Here is a 24,974-nt window from a genome sequence, read left to right as displayed (position 1 = left end):
ATAGATAGGATGGATAGTCAGTACCTGTTTCCCAGGGCACTAACAGCAAACACCAGAGGGTATATGTACAAAATTAAGGGAGGGAAGTTTAGGGGAGACATCAGGGGTAAGTTTTTTACACAGAAGGTTGTGAGTGCCTGGAATGACTTGCCAGGGATGGTGGTGAAGGCTAAAACTTTAGGGGTATTTAAGAGCCTCTTGGACAGGCACATGGATGAAAGAAAAATGGAGAGTTAAGGGGTAGTGCGGGTTTAGTACTTTTTTAAAGGATTATATGCGTCGGCACAACATGGAGGGCTGAAGGGCCTGTACTGTGCTGTAGTGTTCTATGGTTCCCTGTAGTCTGTTTTCAGGACCTCTTCCCTTTTCCTACCTATGTCATTGGTACCAATATGTACCATGACCTCTGGCACCTCTCCCTCCCACTGCAGGATATCTTGGACACAATCTGATACATCCCCGGACCCTGGCACCTGGGAGGCAAACTACCATTTGAGTTCCTTTCCTGCATCCACAGAATTGCCTGTCTGACCCTCTAACTATAGAATCCCCTATCATTACTGCCTTCCTCTTCCCTTCTCAACCCTTCTGTGCCACAGGGCCAGACTCTGTGCAGAGGCACAGCCACTGTCGCTTCCCCAAGATAGGCTGTCCCCCCAACAGTACTCAAACAGGAGTACTTATTGTCAAAGGGTACAGCCACAGGGGTACTCTCTAGTACCTGACTCTTCCCCTTCCCTCTCCTGACTGTGACCCACTTGTCTGTCTCCCATGGCCCCGGTGTGACCACCTGCCTATAACTCCTTTCCATCATTTCCTCGCTCTCCCTGACCATACTAAGGTCATCGAGCTGCATCTCCAATTCTCTAACATGTTCTGGACAGTGGTACGATGAAAGTGCTCGAAAACATTGGAATATTTAGTAAAATGGTATGATATTATGGAGTCATTAAGAAGGCCACTTGTGTGAGCAACATCTTATCAGCATGGCATCATCTAATTGTAGAAACAGTCTGAAAGCTGAATAATCTCTTGACTGTTCTTTTTCACTAACCAAGAGTTTTGCTTTAAAAAATGAAACCTGACAATTCTGAGTGGAACTAAAAGTAAACAGAGGAAAAGAATGTATGCTTTATGCTATATGTACAAACTTTGTAGTTGATTACTATACTAATAACTAAGTCAATAAAATTGATCAGAAATTGTTTCTAGGTCTCAAAAGAAATCTCTGAGAGATAAAAGAAAAGTTGCAGATGATTTAAGTTACGTGGGTCCAGATTTTGATGTGTTTTTCCAGTAGTTCAGTGTGCAAATGTCAGCATTTATGTACGTAAGTATTTGTGGGTTTTGGACTCCTGTCCAAATTTATAAGTCTCATTCTTGCCAATGAATTTCACCGACAATTTCTTTGGTCCATTTTGCTTCTTGACTCCATGTGAAGTCCAGTCTAGGACTGAGATTCCCAGGAAATCTAAACTCTCAAGTCCTGACATGAGATCTATGATATCATTGATCTCCTGATAATGGTATAGCTAATTACACTGCATGATTATTCATTTTTGCACTATTTATTTATTTTGTAATTTATGTAATTTCGTGTGTCTGCACTGCTACAAAACAACAAATTTCACGTCATATGAGTCAGCGAAAATAAACTTGATACTGATTCTAATTCTATAAGTGTTTTTTCAGTTGGTAATATTTTCAAATTTGTTTGAATGTTACATAATGCTCAATAGCGTTTAAAGACATTATTTATTTATTTATTTATTTTTGATTTAGAGAGACAAAACAGAACAGGTCATTCCGGCCCTTTAAGCCGCGCTGCCCAACAACTTCCCTTTTTAACCCTAGCGTAATTGCAAGACAATTTACAATGACCCATTTACCCACTAACTATACGTCTTTGGACTGTGGGAGCAAACTGGAGCATCTGAAAGAAACCAACGCGCACCCAGGAAGAATGTACAAACTTCCTTACAGGGGATGCCAGAATGGAATACTCAACTCCAACTCTTTGCGATGCAGTAGTGTCACTCTAACTACTGTGCTACTGTAGCACCCTTCCTTTGATTCCTGGAAGCCAAAGCAAGAGTTGTGACCAGGCTACATGTCAGGGTGATTTTTGGAACATAGACAACAGAACAGTGCCGCACAGGAACTGTCTCTTCAGCCTAACATGTTAAGCTAATGATATGTGATTCGTTCTGCATGCACACAGTCCATATCCCTCCGTTGACTCCATATTTATGACCCTTGTACATCATTCCATTTTATCTGCTGCTACCAGAATACCTGGTATCACATTTAAGTCACCCATCACTCTCTGTAGGAGGAAAACTTGCCCTGTACATCTCCTTTGAACTTAAACCCTCTCACTGTAGTATTACTAAACTGTAGTGATTAGTGTTTTGCCAGTCAGTTGAAGGGAAATAGCTGGTTTTAAACCTGGTGCTGCGGAAACTCAAGCTTCTGAACCTCAATAGTTTTAATGCCCTAAAGAGATTTTATTTTATTTTATATATTGTATTGAGTTGCAAAGTTATGCATTTTATATCTTCCAGAAATGCCTCTCACAGGTTAATTTGATCAGGCAGAGTGATGCTTCAAGGACAGTTTTTCTGCTTATTTCCCACTAAATGCAGCTTCATTGTGAATAATCTCAATATCCTTTCATCAATAATATTCACAGCTATTCTTCTATTGTGGTTTTAACCAGGTTCACAATATGTACATGACATAGTTATTCTTTCCTCTTCAATTCCCTGAATTTCATCCTTCATGAGGGACTTTGCTTCCAAATTCAGGACATTCAACTTGTTTTGCATACAGGCTTCTTCATTAGACAGACTGTAAGATAGACTGCCATTTAATGGGTTTGATTGCATTAGACAACAAAAGGCAGTTTTACAATCAAATAACATTTTTATAAAATTCATATGTTGTTATCTGAGTACTGGACCTCTGGCAGATTTTATATTTATTCCAAAATATTTATGTAGGTAAACTTTTCACTTAAATTGAACTAGCATTATGATAAATATTACTTGATATATACTCAAAGATCCATTAATCAACATTTATATATACTGTTACGTACTCGTGACACATGACAGTGGAGCCCTTGTCATGTGACTGGGGTTGAAGCTGTACTGGACTTGAGGTGATGGTCTTGTGATGGTGGTGACATCATTTTCCCGCCAGTAGAGATCATGTGATGGGTTTTTTTTTTACAGGTTATAAAAGGTAGACCCCACCCTGTGAGGAGGGGCAGTTCATGGCTGGATTTGCCAAGTTGACTTCATGCCACTGCGTGTTTGAAGTGATGACGCAGTTTAGTTGAAGGATGAAGTTTTTATTTAATGTGTAAAGTTTAAAAGGTCATTGCCAGCAGGTTCTTCATGATTCTGTTAGTTTGAGAATTAGAGGAGAGTGAAGATTCAAAGTTGGAAGTTAAAGATCGAGGAGAATCGCTTTCTACGGTGAAACGGGGGCGACCTTTGTTTGATCCTTATTTGGAAGGATTTCGTTGACTATCTTCGTGTTAATCCCTGGGTTTACCAGAAAGGATTGAGGATAGTGAGGAAGGAAAGGTCAGTGCCTTTAAGCCGTTCTGTTTCGTAAATTCTTCGTGGGAAGTTCGACGTCGGGGATCGAAGCAAGCGACGTGAAAGAGAACCTAAATCGTCCTATAAAGTCTCTCCTTTTAAATGGACTGTGAGGGTATTGAACTTTTGGCAATACCACTTTAAAGAACTGTTTTGGAATACCACTTTACGAACTGTTTGAACAGCCGCTCAGCAGCTGTTTCCGGTTACGGTAGTGTTTGTTTACTTTTGGGGGGTTTGTTTTCTGTGTTTAATAAATGTGTTGTTTGTTATAAGAAACCCTTGCCGAACTCATATATTTATTGTTGCCTGAATACGTAACAATACACACAGATACGTATATGAACATATAATTGAAATTAGCATTATGAAACTTCACTAATTAAACATTAATTTCACCATTTACACAAACTTGGGTATTAAAAGTGTGTGAAGCCTATGTTTTTATTTTTCTTTTGTTTTCCAGGTGATTACTCAAAAAAAATGAAAGTAAACACTTTTATTTTGTTCTGGCTTCTTAACTTTGGTGTTACCTTTGGAATAAGAAAGCATAAGACATCAAAGAGGCTTTTGAGAAGGAGGTTTCACCATCAAGGATGGCAACAAGTTGGCTATGTAAATCGCAACTCAGTTGGACTATTCAAACCAAGACATTCACATGTTGTAGCCAAGATTCCAAACATTAATGCTGATGAAAGTACTTTGCCCTTCTTCGACTCATATATAAATGTTGGTGAAATGGAACCTAGCTACCATGTACTACCAGGTTAGTGAAAACCAATAAAAGAAATATCATCATTGATTCACAGAAATACACTGCTCCCCTGAACATATGATGCATTTTTGCTCAGGAATAGAGTTAATCAAAACACTTTAAGCATTATTTTAATACTAGTGTTCGTTCATTTTAAACAAAAACTTTAACACCACCTTTTAGAAAATATGAATACTTTTAAGTAGAATAACTACTTCAGCATCTGATAAAATTTACCAATCTCCTTTTAAAAAGTGATGTAAAGAATGGATTATTCCTACAATTTCATTTGTTAACTCAATATACTATTCTTTCATATACAATATGTCTCATATTTTATATCTATGCAGATGTCAGTTACTGCTATTGCAATAACGTATTTGGTTATTCTAAGGTCTTTCGTGACTACTTGAGCTTAAACTAAAATCTCACTAAAACTGATGGGCAGTATCCCAACAAACATTCTCATCTAACAAGATATTTTAACTTTGTCATGAAGGCAAAATTAATTTTCATTAAACTTGAAGAGCTACAGATTGTTTTTCTTTTGAAAATTGTTTCAAACTATTCTATTCACCAAACACCAGATTCTCATATCACATGTTTGATCTGCATCCATTTTGCACATCTGCAAAATATAATTCCTTCTGGAATCCATTTGATGCCAGAAGAAGACATATTTCAACTGTCCTTAATCATCAGTTAAACTTTTATCTCTATATAGTTCGCAGAATCAGAGAATAATTGTGACACAGCAGCAGTCATTTGGATCATCAAATCAATGCAGACCCCAAGTGTAGTAATCCTGCTAGCTGCATTTCCCTGTTTTTCCTTTACTGCTCTGCAAATTATTTTCCCTTGTCACTTTTGAAACGATAATTGATTCTATTTTCCCAACTCCTATGGGCTGTGATCATTTAAAAAATTAATTTTCTGCATACTCCTCTCATTTCTTATCCTCAGAACAATGAATCCGGGGCCCTTGATCTTGGAATCATTCACTCTGGTAACATTCATTTGTCTAAAATGTCATGATCTTGTACTTATGAATTCTCTACACATTCTCCTTGCTGCAAGAAAAACAACTAGTTCTCCAAACTGTCAGCTGAAATCCTTCATCTCTGCACCATAACTATCAATGTTCAGATTTCGTATTATATGGAAGCTTACTTCCACTGACAATTCTCTCCATTGCAACTTATAAAAACTTTCAAATTCACAAAAAAAATCAATTCACATAGAGTTTTAAAATTTCCCATGCATCAATAATTCCACCTAAAACACAATTATTTTATAAATATGCAATCAAGAACTCAAAAATATATTAATGCAAACCTAGAAAACTAGATTAATCAGCTGAAGATGCTTGGGCCTGGACCTGAGAAATTTCTGCAGAAATATACTGGAGCTGATGTGACAGCCACCATCTTCTGCATGACTTGAACCAATGCAGTGTCTGATCCTGATACCAATTGATTTCAATTTTACAAGACTTTCTCAATATCACACATGGTCAAATACTGCCTTGATGTCAAGGAATGTCACTCTCACCTTGCCTCTGAAATTTAGCTCTTTGGTCCATGTTTTAGCCAAGGGTTTGATGAGGTCTAGTGCCTTGTGGTCCTGGCAAGACACAAACTGAGCATAAGTAGTTTCCAGCATCTACAGATTTCCTCATGTTTGCGTAGTTTATTAATTGGCAAGTTCTGTTTGATGGCACTGTTAAACTTTCCATCACTTAGCTGATGATTGGGCATAGATTAACAAAATGATTTCCAGCAGATTGCTTTTATCCTGTTTCTTTGTGAACAGAGAATACTTACAAATTCTACGTTACTGGGTAGATGCCAGTAGATGCATTATAAGTTTACTGCAGAAACATGGCTGGAGGCATATCTAATTTTGGAATGCAAGTTTTTAGCACTAGGATTAAGATGTTGTCAGTTTCCATTAGCTTTGATGTATCCAGTACTGTCAGTCGATATTAATACCTGAAGCTATGACTGGAATTGCTGGAGACTGACTTCTGTGAAGAAAGGGATCACAAAAGAAAGTTAAGATGGAACATCTATTCAGCACTTCTGGATGACTAGGATTAAATGATTCATCTTTGTGTCTACCACTGGCTTACTTGTCCCTGACATTCCAGTGTCCACCACAATTCACAGCTAGATGTGGCAGAGCTGCAGAACTTTTACCATAATTTGTGAGAATTTAGCTCTGCCTATTACATGGTTTTCAATAGATACAAAGATGTTTCATGTAGTTTCACAAAATTGAAACTTTGTTTATAGGTAATGCTGTTATTACTCCAAGCATGCTCTTCTGCATCTATTAAGAATATGTTGAACACGTAGCTTGATATTAATGGCAGATTGACATTATAGGTGTATATTTCACTTGCCCAAAATGCTTCATGGAAATCTAGAATTCTATACACCCTGTCCAATGATAACTGTGAGAAAATGGCATGGCCCAGATGTTGAGGATCTTCGATGTGGATGTTGACTTCTTGAGTTTGTGCCTTCCATAGATACTACCAATGATGGGAAGGGCTGCACTCTGCAACTTTTGACATTTCTGCACATTAGAATTGCTGTACCAGATCACGATAAAACCAAATCAAAATATATCTACTGAAATGTTCGATGACAAGCTGAGACTTCTTGATCTCTTAAAATAAAGATACCTTCCTTATGATTGCATTAATGTGTTAGGTCCAGGACAGGTCATCTAATATGCTCCTGTCCAATATATTCATGTTAAATAGCTCCTTCCTATTCCAGTTCTTGAACCAACATCCCATGAAACGGATTCCCTTATTAGACACATTCACCATGCTGATCCAGCTCATTCTATCAGTATGTGTTCAGGCAGTAATCCAAAAATTACCACCTGAGGAGAGCTGCTCGTAAATTTTATTCTCAACTTCTAAATTTCATTTTCAGATCTTTCTCCCTTTTCTTCCCCATGTTGTTACCCCATGACAACTGGCCATACTTCCCTTTCCAAGCTCCAACTATATCAAAACTCCTACTTTGAAATATTGGTGTGAAGAAATTACAATACATATAGATACATTATAAGGTCAAATACTTTCCTACTTGATAATTATAGCACTGAATGCTATTAAAAGTTCATTCAGACTTCATGTTACAATTCTCAAAGCATACAGCAGAAGTAATTACTAAGTAGCTTATGTCTATCACAATTTTAGAAATTTTATTAGCTTGTGGTGGAGAATGTTTCAAAAACACAGCTAGTGGAGGCATGCAGAAATATTAACAAATAATTAAGAATTATTTCTTAATAAATAGTCTAATGATTTTTGGGATTGTGGTATCATTTTCACAGCTTAAACTTGAATGCTTAGGTAATGGACAATTTCAACAGAAATACAAATAATGACACACTTTTGTTTAATTTCTAACTTAAGGCAGACAAGGATACTGCAAAGCCAACGGGATGATCATGTATCACAATGCAGTCTGGTCTCCAAAACCTTGTCTAATCTGCCTGTGTTCAAGTGGAAAAATAGTTTGTGATGAAATGACCTGCCCTATTTTAAAATGTGCAAGGACTATGATACCAACAGGAGAATGCTGTCCAATTTGTACTTCAAATGGTATATTCTTATTCTTTTTTAGCACAGATATTAATAATAGCCACTGACAGACTGCAACTTATTGCAACAGATTGTAAACTTAGAATAGTTTACTAAAGAGAATATGAATAACATTCACTGGAAAAATACATGCTGGACAGTAACGCCATCTTGAGATATTTTTTGATATTAATTCCGAACATTCCCTGTCAATATGCAATTATAAATTTATATTATTCCTTTAGCTATTCTTGTTGATTGGTGCCTTATGTCTCTAATGGATGTAATAGCATTAATAGAATATATCATTTATTGTTAGTTTTATTAACTCAGGAAAAAATAGACCAAAACCATATTTCTGTGCTGTGCACTTCAATTTATATATTAAGTGCAATATTGCCCTTTACTTATCTTTAATTCCATATTATGAAATACAACTTTACTCAAAATATAAAACAATCTGAAAAGTTAAATTGCATGCTTACAATTATTTTTGCACATTTAGAATTCAGGCTAAAGATCTTGCATTTTATTATGATTCTACAGAGCCAAATGATCCAAGTGAAACATATCCTGCAATCTTGAATAATCAGGATTTCAACATAGGGCAAGAGCTACTACGGACAGAAGAGAAAGAATTAGAAGAGGAATTATATAGAAAAAATGAAATACATAAAGAAAATGAGAAAAAACAACAAGATGACAAAATGCAAAGTGAACTGGACGAAGCCAATCACAATGAAGAATTGGAAGATGATGAAATACAAAAAGCAATTAATATGGAACAGATCCACTTACAGGAAGAAAAGCAGGAAAATAAAAAAAAGGAACAATTTGAAAAAGAAATAAAAAATAATTCAAGTACTATGGGAGAGGAAAACCAGGGCTATGATAATTATGCAAACAATTCTGGAGATGATCAAGAGGTGGAACAAGAGGGACAGCAAAAGGTGGAGGAGGAACAAGGAGAGGGACAAAAGGAAGAGCGAGAGGTGGAGGAAAAGCAAGTGAAGGAAAAAGATGAATTGGAGGAGGTGAAGGAGCAGCAGAAGGGTCAAGTGGAGGAAGAGCAGGAGATGGAAGAAAAAATAGTGGTAGTAGAATACAAGATGGGGAAAAAAAGGCAAGGGGAGGAGAGAGAACAGGAGAAACAAAACATGGAACAACAGAAAGCACAAGAGGAAACCAAGGAGGAGCAAGAAAGGGAATGGCAAGAAGAAAAGCTGGTAAATGGAGAGAGGGCAGCAGAAGAGGAAGAGATGGATGGTGAGGGGGAGGCAGAGAAGGAAGGAGTGGATGGATATGGGGAGGTGGAGAAGGAATTGGTGATTGGAGAGGGTGAGGTAGTGGATGAAGAGGAGGAGGAGCATGAGGAGGAGGATTATCAAGACATTTTTGATTTGTCATCATTTTCTACCTTATTACAACTGATTCCACATCAGTCCAATGAGGATAGCCCAACATTTTTTCTCCCAGTTGGCTGTGATGCAATTGACTTTACTATAAACTGCAATAATGCAAAGCTGACTCAAATACCTCCATTACATGATCTGGAGATCAAACACTTTCAGCTTGCAGGTAATCAATACACAAAGACAGGTTACATATATATTTTCATAAATTTTGTTTATATACTCAGTGACCACTTCATTAGGTACATCCTCTAACTGATAAATTGGCCGCTGTGTATATGTTTGTGGTCTTCTGCTGCTGTAGCCCATCCACTTGAAGTTTGGAGGTGTTGTGCATTCAGAAATGCTCTTCTGCACACCACTGTTGTAATGCATGGTTACATGAGTTACTGTTGCTCTCCTGTCAGCTTGAATCAGTTTGGCCTATTCCTTTGACCTCTCTCATTAACAAGGCATTTTTGCCTGAAGAACTTCCACTCACCGGCTGTTTTTTTGTTGCTTGCACCATTCTCTGTAAACTCTAGAGACTTGTGCGTGAAAAATCTTGGAGATCAAACCAACAAACATTTCATGGTTAAAGTCACTTAGATTATATTTTTCCCCGTTCTGATGTTTGACTGAACAGCAACTGAACCTCCTGACCATGTCTGCATGGATGCTTTTATGCTACTATATAACTGGCTGATTAGATATTTGCATTTACAAGCAGGTGTACAGGTGTACCTAATAAAGTAAATATGTTACTCAGTCTGGTATTAAGGCAGTTTCTTTTAAAACGCGCTAATGATAGAGGGATTCCAGTTAGGTCATATGCAAGCAGGTTTTTCACTAGAACCCTTGCATTTAAGTATATTCTATCAAAAACTGCCAAACTGCATTGGAGTCCATATTTAAATTTAATTTCCTATATATTCTAAACTCAATTATTAATTCCCTGTCTTCTTCTCTGGTTCCCCCCCCCCACCCCCTCCTGAATCTGTCTTCAGATGATTACTGCTTTTGAGCACCTTGAGTATGAATTCATTTTTAAATCCTTAGATAATACTATGGTAAAATATTATGCTGTAAAAACACTCATGTATACTCAACCAACCTTGCAGGAAACTCAATCACTGCTATTCCAGCAGAAGCATTTAATGGGGTTCCTAATCTGGAATTAATTGACCTCAGCAGAAACAGGATTGCTTCATCAAATATCCACCAAGCTGCATTCAAAGTAAGTTTTACAAATGATTTCAAAGCAGTTGTTAATAGACATTTGAAAAGAGTCTATGGAGAGGATGTTAGTTTTTGTGATGTGTCCATAATTCTCTGCAGGTTTTTGTAGCCACAGGCAGCGCAGTTGCCATACCAATATGGGATGCAACCAGATTTGTATGAAATACCATTATGAAATGTCCAAATCATCAAATTAATACAATTCTATTCTCTCTATTACATTGCTGGTGATGTGTATTGATGATGTCAATATCAATATTACGACTCAAAATTTAGAATTAATGAGATGTGATGCAGAATCCATCAAGTAGATTGGACATGAGTGGCAAACTAATATAAATCACAACGTTGAATAAATCAACGTTGAACAATTCACTTTCATAAATCAAGAATATTTTTTCTTGCTGGGTTCATGGACATGAATAAAAAAATGACACTTAAGTACCCAAAAAGTATACCTTACAAGTAAATTTTAAACTGAATAAACCAAATTAAATCAAACAACTGAAGCATATCAAACCACCAATGGCTGAATGCGTAAAATGCATTTTATCTAAATCATAACATGTAGTTACTTGACTGATTGACTTAACACATTGCTGGTGTAAATGGCCAGGTCATTATATTAAAATTTTAAGAATATTTATTTTTGGAATGTTCTGTTTCTTTTAGAAATTAAAAAAACTGGAACGCCTATACTTGGATGGAAATTTGTTATCCCAGGTTCCTCCTCGACTCCCTCGAACACTAGTGGAGCTAAAAGTAAATGAAAACCTTCTTCAACAACTGGATGAACAAACATTCCATGGTATTTATGCTTAAAAATCTAAGGAAGAGTTAATGTAGCTGAAAATTTATTTGTACAAAAATAAGCTATTTTACATAACAATTCCATTGTTATGTTTTAAACAAATGAAAATTATTATTTAAATCACTTGTTTAAAAGGCTGAACAGATGCCCTTCTAATTATATTTATATACAGTTGCCACTTTTTAGGAATGAAACTATGTACACATTTTTAAAATACAACTCTTGGTTTCTTTGAGCCCAATAGCCTATCAGTGAGCATAGTAAGCATAAATTTCCAAGGATGATTGATTTAATTATAAAACTCAAAACTCCACTGCAATGTAAGATGGTCAAACCTATAAATTACATATGTTTTGGCAGAGTTATAAATGACCAACGGGCATAAAACAAGAACTTGCATGCTGTAACCATGTTATTGATTGATTAACTTTTACATCAAAATTAAACAGGTTTGAGTAAAATAGTCAATTTGGAGCTGGAAGGAAATAAACTCAGTGAAAGTAATGTTCAACCCCTCGTCTTTAGACCACTTAAGCGACTCGCTTACTTGCGACTGGGAAAAAATAAATTCAGAACCCTACCGCAAGGTCTCCCTCCTTCCATTGAGGTAAACAATTTTTTTCACGTTTCCAAACTATTTAAGGGTTTATATTCAAAAATATGAGTTGTATTGATATTGTTGTGCCACCAGCTAAAACATCACACTTACAGAATTATACGCTAAGAATGCACTGATACTAGTCGTCTATCTGGAGATTTACATTTTGTGATAAGTTTCAGGATTTCTTTGTCACTGGCTCAGGATGTCTGAATTCATTACCAACGTTGCCATGATCAGAAGCTAGAGGAATAGCACCTCAGCCTTCTATTTGGCATATTCCAATCTACTGGACTCAACACTGACTTTAACATCATTACTACTATGGGGTGGATGTATTCATATATGAGAGCAGACAATATGTTTATGAATACTAAAGAGAAATTCAAGACTGGGAATGGGGTCAAGGGTAAATGGTTTCTGAAAAAGGGTTGAAAACAGCTTTGACTAATCTTAGTTCATCATAGCTACTCAATATCATCCAGGCTATTCTTTGATCTTTGGAATGTCATGTTTGACAAATCTTATTGAATTTTTTTGAAGAGGTTACTAGGAAAGTTGAGGAGGGTAAAGCAGTGGATGCAGTCTATATGGACTCCAGTAAGGCCTTTGACAAGGGATCACACCATTCAGGGCACTAGACAGTCCTTCCCGGTGAGGCAACACTTCACCTGTGAGTCGGCTGGTGTGGTATACTGCGTCTGGTGCTCCCGGTGTGGCCTTTTATATATTGGTGAGACCCGACGCAGACTGGGAGACTGTTTCGCTGAACACCTGTGCTCGGTCCGCCAGAAAAAGCAGGATCTCCCAGTGGCCACCCATTTTAATTCTATGTCCCATTCCCATTCTGATATGTCTATCCATGGCCTCCTCTATTGTCAAAATGAATCCAAACTCAGGTTGGAGGAACAACACCTTATATACCGGCTGGGTAGCCTTCAACCTGATGGCATGAACATTGACTTCTCTAACTTCCGTTAATGCCCCTCGTCCCCTTCTTACCCAATCCCTGACATATTTAGATGTTTGCCTGTTCTCCATCTCCCTCTGGTGCTTCCCCCCCCCCACTTTCTTTCTCCTGCCTCCCATCCCATGATCCTTTCCCTTCTCCAGCTCTGTATCACTTTTGCTAATCATCTTTCCAGCTCTTAGCTTCATCCCACCCCCTCCGGTCTTCTCCTATCATTTCCCATTTCCCCCTCCCCCCACTACTTTCAAATCTCTTACTATCTTTCTTTTCGTTTAGTCCTGACAAAGGGTCTTGGCCCGAAACGTTGACAGCACTTCTCCCTATAGATGCTGCCTGGCCTGCTGTGTTCTACCAGCATTTTGTGTGTATTGTTACATGGAAGGTTAATTAGGAAGGTTCAATCGTTAGGTATTAATATTGAAGTAGTAAAATAGATTAAACAGTAGCTAGATGGGAGATGCCCGAGAGTAGTGGTGGATAACTGTTTGTCAGGTTGGAGGCCGGTGACTAGTGGTGTGCCTCAGGGTCCTGTACTGGGTTCAATGTTGTTTGTCATTTACATTAATGATCTGGATGATGGGGTGGTAAATTGGATTAGTAAGTGTGCAGATGATACTAAGATAGGTGGCGTTGTAGATAATGAAGTAGGTTTTCAAAACTTGGAGAGAGATTTAGGCCAGTTAGAAGAGTGGGCTGAAAGATGGTAGATGGAGTTTAATGCTGATAGGTATGAGGTGCTACATTTTGGTAGGACTAATCAAAGTAGGACATACATGGTAAATGGTAGGGCATTGAGGAATGCAGTAGAACAGAATGATCTAGGGATAACAGTGCATAGTTCCCTGAAGGTGGAATCTCATGTGGATAGGGTGGTGAAGAAAGTTTTTGGTATGCTGGCCTTTATAAATCAGAGCATTGAGTATAGGAGTTGGGATGTAATGTTAAAATTGTGCGAGTCATTGGTGAGGCCAAATTTGGAGTATTGTGTACAGTTCTGGTCACCGAATTATAGGAAAGATGTCAACAAAATAGAGAGAGTACAGAGGAGATTTACTAGACTGTTAACTGGGTTTCAGCACCTAAGTTACAGAGAAAGGTTGAAAAAGTTAGGTCTTTTTTCTTTGGAGCATAGAAGGTTGAGGGGGGACTTGATAAAGGTATTTAAAATTATGAGGGGGTAGATAGAGTTGACGTGGATAGGCTTTTTCCATTGAGAGTAGGGGAGATTCAAACAAGAGGACATGAATTGAGAGTTAAGGGGCAAAAGTTTAGGGGGAACACGAAGAGGAACTTCTTTACTCAGAAAGTGGTAGCTGTGTGGAACGAGCTTCCAGTAGAAGTGGTAGAGGCAGGTTCGATATTGTCATTTAAAAAAAAAATTGGATAGGTATATGGATGTGAAAGGAATGGAGGGTTATGGGCTGAGTGCAGGCCAGTGGGACTAGGTGAGAGTAAGCATTTGGCATGGACTAGAAGGGCCGAGATGGCCTGTTTCCGTGCTGTAATTGTTATATGGTTATATATGATCTTATTTTAAATGAAGGAAAGTAGCTAAGTGGATTAAAATGAAATCGACAGATTGTTATTTGTTAAAGCGGATACAATAGGGTCGTTTTAGAGCCCTTTAGATAGGTAGATGGAACATAGAGGGTTAGGTGCTAGGAAAATTCCAGGCAGTCTCTAGAGTAGGCTACGTGGTCAGCAAAACATTGTGGGCTGTAGGCCCTGTAATGTGCTGTAAATTTCTATGTTAAACCCTGTATCAATTATAAGTTTTTCTGAATTATGTGTTATAAAATATAGTAATATTACTTCAGAAAGCATGCATTTTCAAAGATTCAAACTGTTATAAATCCACAACAGGATTAGGAATAAGCTTAAAGATTTATTTAAGGTTAACTTTTTACCTTTAATTGATCAAATTAAGCAAATTGCTATTAGGTGGTCTCCACTATCTTTGTCATTGGTTGGTAGAGTTAATGCTATTAAGATGATGATACTACCTAAATTCTTACATTTATTTCAAGCATTACCAATTTTTATTCCTAAAGCTGTTTTTGATACTATTGACTCTAAAATATCTTCTTACTTGTGGCAGAACAAAAATCCTAGATTGGGCAAAAAATATTTACAGAAGCCTAAGAAGGAGGGCGGCTTGGCTTTACCAAACTTAAGATTTTACTATTGGGCAGTTAATATACGGTATTTAATATTCTGGACACAAGAATTGACTATAGCTACTTGCCCACAATGGGTAAATTTGGAATGTAAATCTGTGCAAGATTTTTCACTGATTTCAATCTTAGGATCTTCACTTCCTTTCTCTTTATTCAAATTGAATAAACAGATAACTAATCCTATAGTCAGGTATACATTACAAACTTGGTTTCAATTTCGTAAATTTTTTGGTTTGAATAAATTTATTTTATCATGTCCTATAATATCTAATTATTTTTTTTTGGCCTTCATCTATGGATCAAGCTTTTCTTTTATGGAAAACAAAAGGTATAACATGTTTTCGTGATCTGTTTCTGGATGATAACATTATGTCCTTTGAACAGCTATCTAATAAATATAATTTACCTAAAACACATTTTTTTAGATATTTGCAAGTTAGAAATTTTTTGTATAATGAGTTAGTCTTTTTCGAAAGAATGTCCATTAGACATTACAGAAAGAATTTTAGCCCTTAATCCTTATCAAAAGGGTTTAATAGCCATCATTTATAAGATGATCATGAATTTACAGTCAGATGTATCAGAAAAAATTAAGAAGGAATGGCAAGAAGAGTTGCATTGTCCTATATCTACTGAGCAATGGGAAAAAAATTTATTATTGGTAAATTCGTCCTCTATTTATGCTAAACATGCCCTAATACAATTTAAGGTTGTACATAGAGCTCATATGTCTAAGGATAAACTGGCTCGATTTTATGACAGATAATAATCGTTTATCCGCTTCATCTCAACGAATGATTGCATTTGTTACATTAATGGCTAGAAGATCTATTTTATTGAATTGTAAAGAAATTAATCCTCCAACTGTATTTCAGTGGTTTTCTCAAACTATTTCTTGTTTGAGTTTAGATAAAATTAGAAGTGCGGTTTTTGATTCTTCAGTTAAATTTGAAGAAACTTGGAGACCTTTTATTCAACATTTTCACGAGTTGAATCGTCTTTTCCTAAACCTTATTTATATTATCCTTAATCAATTGGATGGAGGTTCGGAGTTATTGGCACTACTGTATATGTACTTAATATTATTCAATGGCCCATGTTGGTTAGTGTTTCTTTTTTTATTTTTTTTTTCTCTCTTTTTTTGGGGGGTTTTTCTTTTTTTTTTCTTTTTTTACTTCTTTGTTCATTAATGTTCTGAGTTTGAAAGGTTATATATTTTTATTATTATACATCTGAATGTCTATTTAAACTATTAATTATGTACTCTCAAACACTTTGTATTCATGTTTCATTTATGTTTGTTTAAAACTAATAAAAAGATTTAAAAAGAAAAAAGGAATAAGCTACATGGACAAAATTGGTATTTATATTAAATCAGTATTCATGTGTTTGTGTTTCAAAGTTCAATATTTAAATGATGAGAAATATATTCTATGAATTAAAATAAATTATTAGTTTCATATGAATCATTCGCATACTTTTTAAAACAATATTTACAAAACATATGTCTCCTACATTCAGCCATTTCAAATTAACATTACACCTCTTTACAATAATAATAGAATATTTGTGAAATTTTAAAGAATGGATTTAATTTATAAATTTCTCAATTTTTTCAAATGTTGCCATGATCCAAGTAGAACCTGACCTGTAGAACGAATCCACAATAATTTCTGAATTTCCTGTAGAGTTTACCTAAAATTTTAAAATGTACCACTGATACATTTTGCAGACAGGCCATATTTACTTCTGCTCTTTTGATATGAAATGTGTTTATTTTTCTAAAATGCAGGAACTCTACCTTGAAGATAATGAAATTGAGGAGATATCTGAAATGAGTTTGAATAGGACAACCAATTTGAATGTAATTGTTCTGAGAAATAACAAACTTGATGAAGCCAGAATTGCACCAATGGCTTGGATAAAGCTTGAGTGAGTATTCAGATTCTAACTGATTATATGAAAAGCAAGCATGAAGTATTAACTAATCAGAATTGGAAATCAGAGATGATGAGTTCACCTGTGGAAGCTTTTGAACAATAAAAAGCAAAACATTTTAAAAAGGGACTTCAATGACCATCAAATCTGAATGCTGCAAACATAATTTTAACTCTTAGATGTACACAGGGATTCCATACTTTATATTTTCTGACAACACAGTTAGACATTTTGGCCCAATGAAACTATGCTGAATCTGATGTATCCTGGAACAATTTCCTTGTTACCTATTTGCCTCTCATATCCATTAATTCCATTTTGAGTCTCTCTCCTATAAATGTACCTTGACAGAAGATAATCTGGTGTGATCAAATCCACAAACTAATGTCTTTGAACAAGAAGCTGAACCAGTTGAGGAAAATTCATGGGTCATAGGGAGTGGCAAAGTTCAGGAAAGAACCCAAGCTGCTGGAGCCATTTCCTGTGGCTCACAGCAAATGCAGTTCTAACAGCTTGTCTCTGCAACATTAGGCAATTCAATGTTCTCAAGTGCCAGATTAAAACAATTTACCAATTATAACAAATCCAGTATATAACACGTTCAAACTAAATTAATTATCAAAGTACATATATATCACCATATAGAACATGGAGGTTCATTTTCTTGCAGGCATTCACAGTAAATACAAAGAAGCAAAAATACAAAATGATCATAATAAATAAATGAACAGTAATTATCAGGAACACGAGATGAAGAGTCTTTGAAAGTAAGATCAGTTCAGTGTTGGGGTGAGTGAAATTATCCACCTTAGTTTAAGACTGGTGTAGGACTTCAGGCTCATATATCTCCTTCCTGATGGCAGCAGCAAGAAGAAAGCATGACCTGGATAGTGGGGGTCCTGAATCATGGATGTTCCTTTCATGCAATTGTGCTACATGTAGATGTGCTCGATGGTGGGGAGGGCTTCCCTTATGACGGACTGGGCCGTATCCACTACCTTTTGTAGAATTTCGATTCAAGGGCATTGGTATTCCCAGACCAGGCCATGATGCAACCAGCCAGTACACTCTCCATTGTACACCTATAGAAGTTTGCTAAATCTTTGCATTCTTCTAAGGAAGTAGAGGTGCTGCTATGCTTCATTTGTAATTGCACCTATGTGATGGGCCCAGGACAGAATTCTCTGAAATAACAGAGGAATTTAAAGTTGCTGACCCTCTTTGTCTCTGGTCCCCCGATGAGGACTGGTCCACAGACCTCCTCCTCCTGTAGTCTATAATCAGTTCCTTGGTCTTGCTGACATTGAGTTGTGCACCACTCAGCCAGATTTTCAGTCTCCCTCCTATATGCTGATTCATCATCACCTTTGATTCAGCCAACGGCAGCAATATTGTCAGCAAAGTTAAATATGGTATTGGAGTTGTGCTTAGCCTCACAGACATACGTATAAAGAGAGTAGAGCAGAAGGCTAAGCATACAGCCATGTGGTGCACCTGTGCCGATGGAGATCTTGGGAGGGGATGTTACTGCCGGTGCAGACTCAAGGGGCCGAATGGTCTACTTCTGTACCTATTGTCTATTGTCAATCCCAACTGACTGGAGTCTGCAAGAGAGAAAATCGAGGATTCAGTTGCACAAGGAGGCGTTGAGACCTAAGTCTTGGAGCTTATTGATTAATTTTGAGGGGATGATAGAATTGAATGTGAGTTGTAGTCAGTGGAGAGCATTGTGATGTATGCATCTCCACTGTCCAGATGTTGCAGGATTGAGTGAAGAGTCAATGAAATGGCATCTGCTGTTAACCTGTTGTGCTGTTCGGTAAATTGGAGCGGATCCAAGTTGCTCCTCAGGCAGGAGTTGATATACTGTACTTCAACACTAACCTCTCAAAGCGGATGTAAGTGCTTTTGGACGATAGTCATTGAGGCAGGTTACCATTTCTTCTTAGGCACCAGTATAATTGAAGTCTGCACGAAGCAAGTGGGCATTTCAGATTGCTGAGTCGAGAGGTTAAAGATATCAGTGAACACTCCAGCCAGTTGATCAGCACAGGTCTTTTGTACTCAGCCATGTATTTTAGAAAATGAAGTACATAACTTGTGTAAAGATTTTATATTGTTGTGAAAATGAATACAATTATTTGAGATATTAAAAAAATAGTGATAATAGTGCAATGTTAAGCAACAGCACACATAATGCATTTCGCTGTATGTTTCGATATCCATGTGACAAGTAAAAAAGCTGTTCTTTAAAAAAACTAATCTTTAATCTAACATGTGATCAGCACTAGGTGGTTAAAACTTTTGACATATATAACCAATAATTTTCTGCTTTTTGTAGAGCTTTGCAGATTTAAGAAATTACTTTTAATATCCAACAATTTCTTTGACACCCCCCCCTCCCCCCCAGTGTCAGGCAGGAGGTATCATCGCATTAGGATAAGGACTGTTAGGATGAGAAACAGCTTCTTCTCCCAGGCCGAGAGACTACCGAACTCCCTGCCATCACCCAGGTCTAACCATGTTTGAAGTGGCAGTAGAGTTATACGGTGTAACTTTTTAACTCTAACTTGAACATTATTTATTTATTTATGGTACTATTTCTTTATGTGTTGTGTATGAGTTATACATACGAGGGGTGATATTACCCAATGAGTTATTAACGTCAAACTTTCTGCATGATCATGCAAAGAGTTGAACTGCATGTGCATATAACAAGATCTATATAACTCATCGCCGTCTACCTTAGTCCACAAACTTATCACCCATGCTTTGGACACTTTCTGGTGGTCCAAGATCCATATGCTCCACGACCGCTGGACTAAGTGTGTAAATGTAAGGGGGGACTATGTTGAAAAATAAATGTGCTAGGTTTTCTAAAATTGACTCCTTCTACTTTAGGCCACAAACTTATCAATCACCCCTCCATATTATATTGTGCCCCTTGGTTTGGAGCAGGGGTCGGCAACGTTTACCACTAAAAGAGCCAATATGGACCCATTTCCCACAGAAAAGAAAACACTGGGAGCCACAAAATGAAATAACACTGCATACAACGGGTTTTTTTTTTTGCCTTTATGCTATGTATAAACAAACTATAATGTGTTGCATTTTTGAAATTGATGAACTCCTGCAGAGAAAACGAAATTACATTTCTGCATGCAACAAAAACATTTTGAACTCCGAAAAAAAGACGTTGGGTTGAAGGTTACTACATAGTTAGCCTACCTTGGATCGAAGAATTAAAAGAATGCGCGCACTGGCGGGTGTCAGGCATTGGCAGTTGTGATGTATATTAATAGCGATAAAAAACACGTTGTAGCGGTGTAGCGCTACACGCAGCGCTAAAATAAAGACTGCAGTCAAAGGTAACTTTATTCGAACTAAACAGCCTTGCTTTAAAGCCTCGCTCAACCCGTCCCCGTGGCCGCGGATGCTCCAAAAGACACGTACTCACAAACCCCCGTAGGCTATCTCCCTTAGTCGGAACGGTGGCTAATTGTGAGCCGGTTCGGATGTGCCAGGAAACGGTGTCTCCGCAAAGTTTTCATATTGTACAAGATCACCATAATCTTCAAATTTCGAATTACATTTCAAAAGCTAACAAACCACGGGGAGCCGCATCACAGAGATCAAAGAGCCGCATGTGGCTCTGGAGCCGCAGGTTGCCGACCTCTGGTCTGGAGGAACATTGCTCTGTTTGGTGGTATACATATATATGGTGAAATGACAATAACTTAACTTGATCAATCAGTATTTCTGTTTATTTTTTTTAGAAATCTAGAATCCCTGGACCTCTCATACAACAAGATCGTTCATGTTCCATCATTGCTACCCAAAGGTTTACTGTATCTTATATTGGTTCATAATCAGATTGAGCGAATACCAGGCTTTGTGTTTGCCCACATGGAACCGGGGCTGGAAATCCTGTACCTCTCTTTCAACAAAATCACCAATGGTGGAATTGACCCAGTTTCTTTCTTTGGAACTTATGATACAATGAGGGAACTGTTTTTGGATCACAATATGTTGAAAAGAGTTCCTGCTGGAATTGCTGAAATGAAAGCACTTCACTTTTTGAGACTGAATGACAACTTAATCAGGTAAAAAGACTGTTTGCCTCATTTGATATCAAGTCTGATCACTTTGTGTTAACCAAGACTCAGATATCCGAATCAGAAGGTTGTAGGATTCAGCCCAACTTCATGAAATTAGCAATAATCTAGACTAGCATCACATTGAAAGTTGCTGAGGATGCAGAGTTAAGGACATTGTACATCAGGTGATATGCTAAATAACCGAACTGTTTCAAATAGGCTTTAAAAATCCCATGGTATTCCGGGAAGAAGAGCAGGTCATTCTCCCATGTGCTGACTGGCAATGCTACATCAGTCAAAAGTAACAAAGACAGACTGTTCAATTTGCTACTGTTTGAAGGAACTTATTTTGAACAAAACAACTGGTATACCCTTCTACATAACTGGAACTAATCTAAAACAAGTATCATCTGTGGCTCTTCCAGTCCCTGCAACAAATGTGGGTTTCCACCAGATGTTCTGGTTTCCTTTGGCAGTCCAAAGTCATACTAGATGGTAGGTTAACTTGCCTTTGTAAACAGTCCTGTAGTTAGGCTAGGATTAAATTGGGGATTGCTGGGTGGCGCAACTCAAAGGGCTGGAAGGGACTATTCTGTGCTATATCTCAATAAATAAATTTGCGCTACAATGCACTATTGCAGTGTAGAAACCACAGAAATCAAAATGCAGGGCAAACTTTTACAAACAGGAATGATAACAATTTGGTTTAGTGATGTTGAGTGTGGTGTTAACACTGACCAAGACACTGGAGAGCAACTCCCCTGCTCTTACTCGAATTCCTGCAATATACTAAGGGAACAGATGATTGAACATTTGAAAGACAGCACTTCTGGGAGTTCAATACCCCTCTGTACTGCACTGATCAGCAGGCCCAGATTATCAGGTGTCCTGACATAGTCTTTTCACTGAGAGGTGAAAGCACTAACAATCAAAATAACAGGTAAGAAATTCTTGCTTTATTAAGAAAGCTGCACTTCCATTCCAGAAACACGTATGAAATCCAGATGAACTTTCAGACAATGCTTGTACTATTAAAAGTGGCTTCTCTTGGAAGTAATGTTAGCTTGAGATTCTAGTTGCACACTAAGATTGACATAAAATAGTGAGCAGCTATCAACTTATAATATCTTTAATAATAATCATCTTTTAAATGTGAAAACAAATTAAGTGCTTTATCCCATATAACTGGTTGTGGGAATATGCTTTGGTCAGCTAGAAAACTTCATCACAGAGAGCGCACTTAAAAAAAATTATTTAATTGATTGTAAAGAACACCAGGACATTCTGATGTTACGTAAGATTATACAAACCGAAATGGTACTTCACAACGGTACACAGTGATACTTCAAAGCAATTGATATATTTAGTGAAGAACTGCTATATAATCTCAGAATACTGTATTTTTCCTGTACATAATTTCATTCTGTAAAGATGTGAAGTATTTCAAGAGTATCTTTCCAAAGATGATAATAAATCAATATTACAAAATAAACTAGAAGGTCAATTGGCTGATTCCTGTCTTACTGGTTATGTTATTTAAGATTTGGGATTTCATGTACACTTAAATCTATGATATTTTCTAACTAAATCTTACAGAAGCAAAGATAGTACTGAACTAAGTGTTTGCCCTTAAAAAGTAACTAATCCCTCCATCATTAAACTCTGTTGAAAGCATAATACTAATCTATTTGCAAAATGGGGTATCAAAATACATATGAACTAATTTTTTTTATATCACTTATACAAATTTTGTGTTTCACCAGGAATGTCCAACTGGATTCCATCTGCAGTGCAAATGATGAAGATGACTCAAATATTCGAACTCTTCACCTAGAAAACAACTACATAAATACACGGAGAATTCCTCCAACTGCCTTCAGCTGCATTGAATTGCATTCGACTGTGGTCTTAACACCTCAAAAGGTCAAAAAATAACATTCCAACTACAGCACAATACAGACCCTTTGGCTCACAAGGCTGTGCCGAACATGTCCTCACCTTAGAAATTACCTAGGGTTACCCATAGGTCTCTATTTTCTAAACTCCATGTACCTATCCAGCAGTCTTTTAAAAGACCCTATCGTATCTGCCTCCACCACCACTGTGGCAGCTCATTCCATGCACCTGTCACTCTCTACGTAAAAAACTATGACATCTCCTCTGTACCTACTTCCAAGCACCTTAAAACTGTGCCCTCTTGTGCTAGCCATTTCAGCCCTGAGGAAAAGCCTCTGACTATCCACATGATCAATGCCTCTCATCATCTGAAACACCTCTATCAGGCCACCTCTCATCCTCTGTTGCTCCAAGGAGAAAAGGCCAAGTTCACTCAACCTATTGTCATAAGACATGCTCCCCAATCCAGGCAACATCCTTGTAAATCTTCTCTGCACCCTTTCTATGGTTTCCACATCCTTCCTGTAGTGAGGTCACCAGAACTGAGCACAGTACTCCAAGTGGGGTCTGACCGGGGTCCTATATAGCTGCAACATTACCTCTCGGCTCATAAACTCAATCCCATGAAGGCCAATGCACTGTATGTCTTCTTAACCATACAGTCAACCTGCATAGCAGCTTTGAGTGCCCTATGGACTTGGACCCAAAGATCCCTCTGATCCTCCACACTGCCAAGAGTCTTACCACTAATACTATATTCTGCCATCATATTTGACCTACCAAAATGTACCACTTCACACTTACCTGGGTTGAACTCCATCTAACACTTCTCAGCCCAATTTTGCAACCTATCAATGTCCTGGTGTAACCTCTGACAGCCCTCCACTTCCACATCCAGGTTATTTTTAAAAATTACATACAGTAGGGGTCCCAAAACAGATCCCTGAGGCACAACACTGGTGACTGAACTCCATGCAGAATATGACCTGTCTACAACCACTCTTTGCCTTCTGTGGGCAAGCCACTTCTGGATCCACAAAGCATGGTCCCTTTGGATCCCATGGCTCTTCACTTACTCAATAAACCTTGCATAGGGTACCTTATCAAATTTAGTTAGTATATTTTGACAAAAAAGTCAAGATTGTCTATACAATTACTTTCCCAGATAGTACCAAGCATTTTTAAGCAAATCTATAACTAACTTATAGTTTATACGTCAATCATTATTCATGGATTCATATTGGTAACAAGATATGCTCTAGACGAGCAATAAGTTACAAGGCCATCATATTAATTTATTGTGGTCCACTTGGTATATAAGCAATATTATTCAATTTGGTCTCTATCGCAATTTGAAACTAGTCACTCAATAAACATTTGATATTTAACAGAACATCAGTACTCCAAATATGACAGAAACAAACCTACTTTGATATATCAAATCCCTTTGATATACTATATATTGATTGGTTAAAAGACATTCAAGTAGTGTGAGAACTTTTCAACATTTACTTTAAGATGAAGAATTGCTTTTTAAATAAAATATCTAATTATCAATGAAATACACCAGCAATCTTATGGAATACCATTTAGCTTATGTATGGTTTCAAAATGCTCTTTAATTTCATGTTAGAACTTCATTTATTTTTCGCAAATATTTAAAATTTCAAAGTTTTTCATGTAGTTCCTTGTTCAGAATAAATTTTTGGCATAAATAATGTCAACCTAAAATGACTTCTTCTTATACAATGCTTTCAAGATAAGAAGGTATCCCAAGATGTTGTACAGGTGTGTTATCAAACAGAAAATGATCCAGAGATATAGACAGATGGAAGCAGACCTTTTGGCCCTCCTAGTCTGCACTGACCATCAAACACCCATTCACACTAAT

General features: G+C 37.2%; 2 protein-coding genes across 6 annotated transcripts in view; one reads left to right on the top strand and one right to left on the bottom strand.

Moving 5' to 3' along the window:
* cenpp (centromere protein P) overlaps positions 1-24,974 on the bottom strand; it is a 401,228-nt gene that overhangs the window by 63,477 nt on the left and 312,777 nt on the right. For 3 of the 4 annotated variants that reach the window (XM_059944631.1, XM_059944629.1, XM_059944633.1), the window contains one exon: positions 5,914-5,985. The exons of the other annotated variant lie outside the window; for it this stretch is intronic. In XM_059944631.1, the coding sequence (XP_059800614.1) occupies positions 5,914-5,985 (72 nt within the window). The remainder of the gene's footprint in view (positions 1-5,913; positions 5,986-24,974) is intronic. 4 annotated transcript variants of the gene reach the window in all.
* ecm2 (extracellular matrix protein 2, female organ and adipocyte specific) overlaps positions 1-24,974 on the top strand; it is a 43,174-nt gene that overhangs the window by 16,503 nt on the left and 1,697 nt on the right. The window contains exons 2-10 of one of the 2 annotated variants that reach the window (XM_059944619.1): positions 4,075-4,374; positions 7,799-7,987; positions 8,513-9,544; positions 10,479-10,594; positions 11,269-11,404; positions 11,857-12,014; positions 16,945-17,084; positions 20,867-21,193; positions 22,951-23,110. In XM_059944619.1, the coding sequence (XP_059800602.1) occupies positions 4,092-4,374; positions 7,799-7,987; positions 8,513-9,544; positions 10,479-10,594; positions 11,269-11,404; positions 11,857-12,014; positions 16,945-17,084; positions 20,867-21,193; positions 22,951-23,110 (2,541 nt within the window). In that variant the 5' untranslated portion in view covers positions 4,075-4,091. The remainder of the gene's footprint in view (positions 1-4,074; positions 4,375-7,798; positions 7,988-8,512; positions 9,545-10,478; positions 10,595-11,268; positions 11,405-11,856; positions 12,015-16,944; positions 17,085-20,866; positions 21,194-22,950; positions 23,111-24,974) is intronic. The other variant, XM_059944621.1, reaches the window with a different exon arrangement.

The sequence above is a fragment of the Hypanus sabinus genome, chromosome 19 (assembly GCF_030144855.1).
Source record: "Hypanus sabinus isolate sHypSab1 chromosome 19, sHypSab1.hap1, whole genome shotgun sequence".
NCBI classification, from domain to species: domain Eukaryota; kingdom Metazoa; phylum Chordata; class Chondrichthyes; order Myliobatiformes; family Dasyatidae; genus Hypanus; species Hypanus sabinus.
This window is presented reverse-complemented; position numbering and strand designations above follow the sequence as displayed.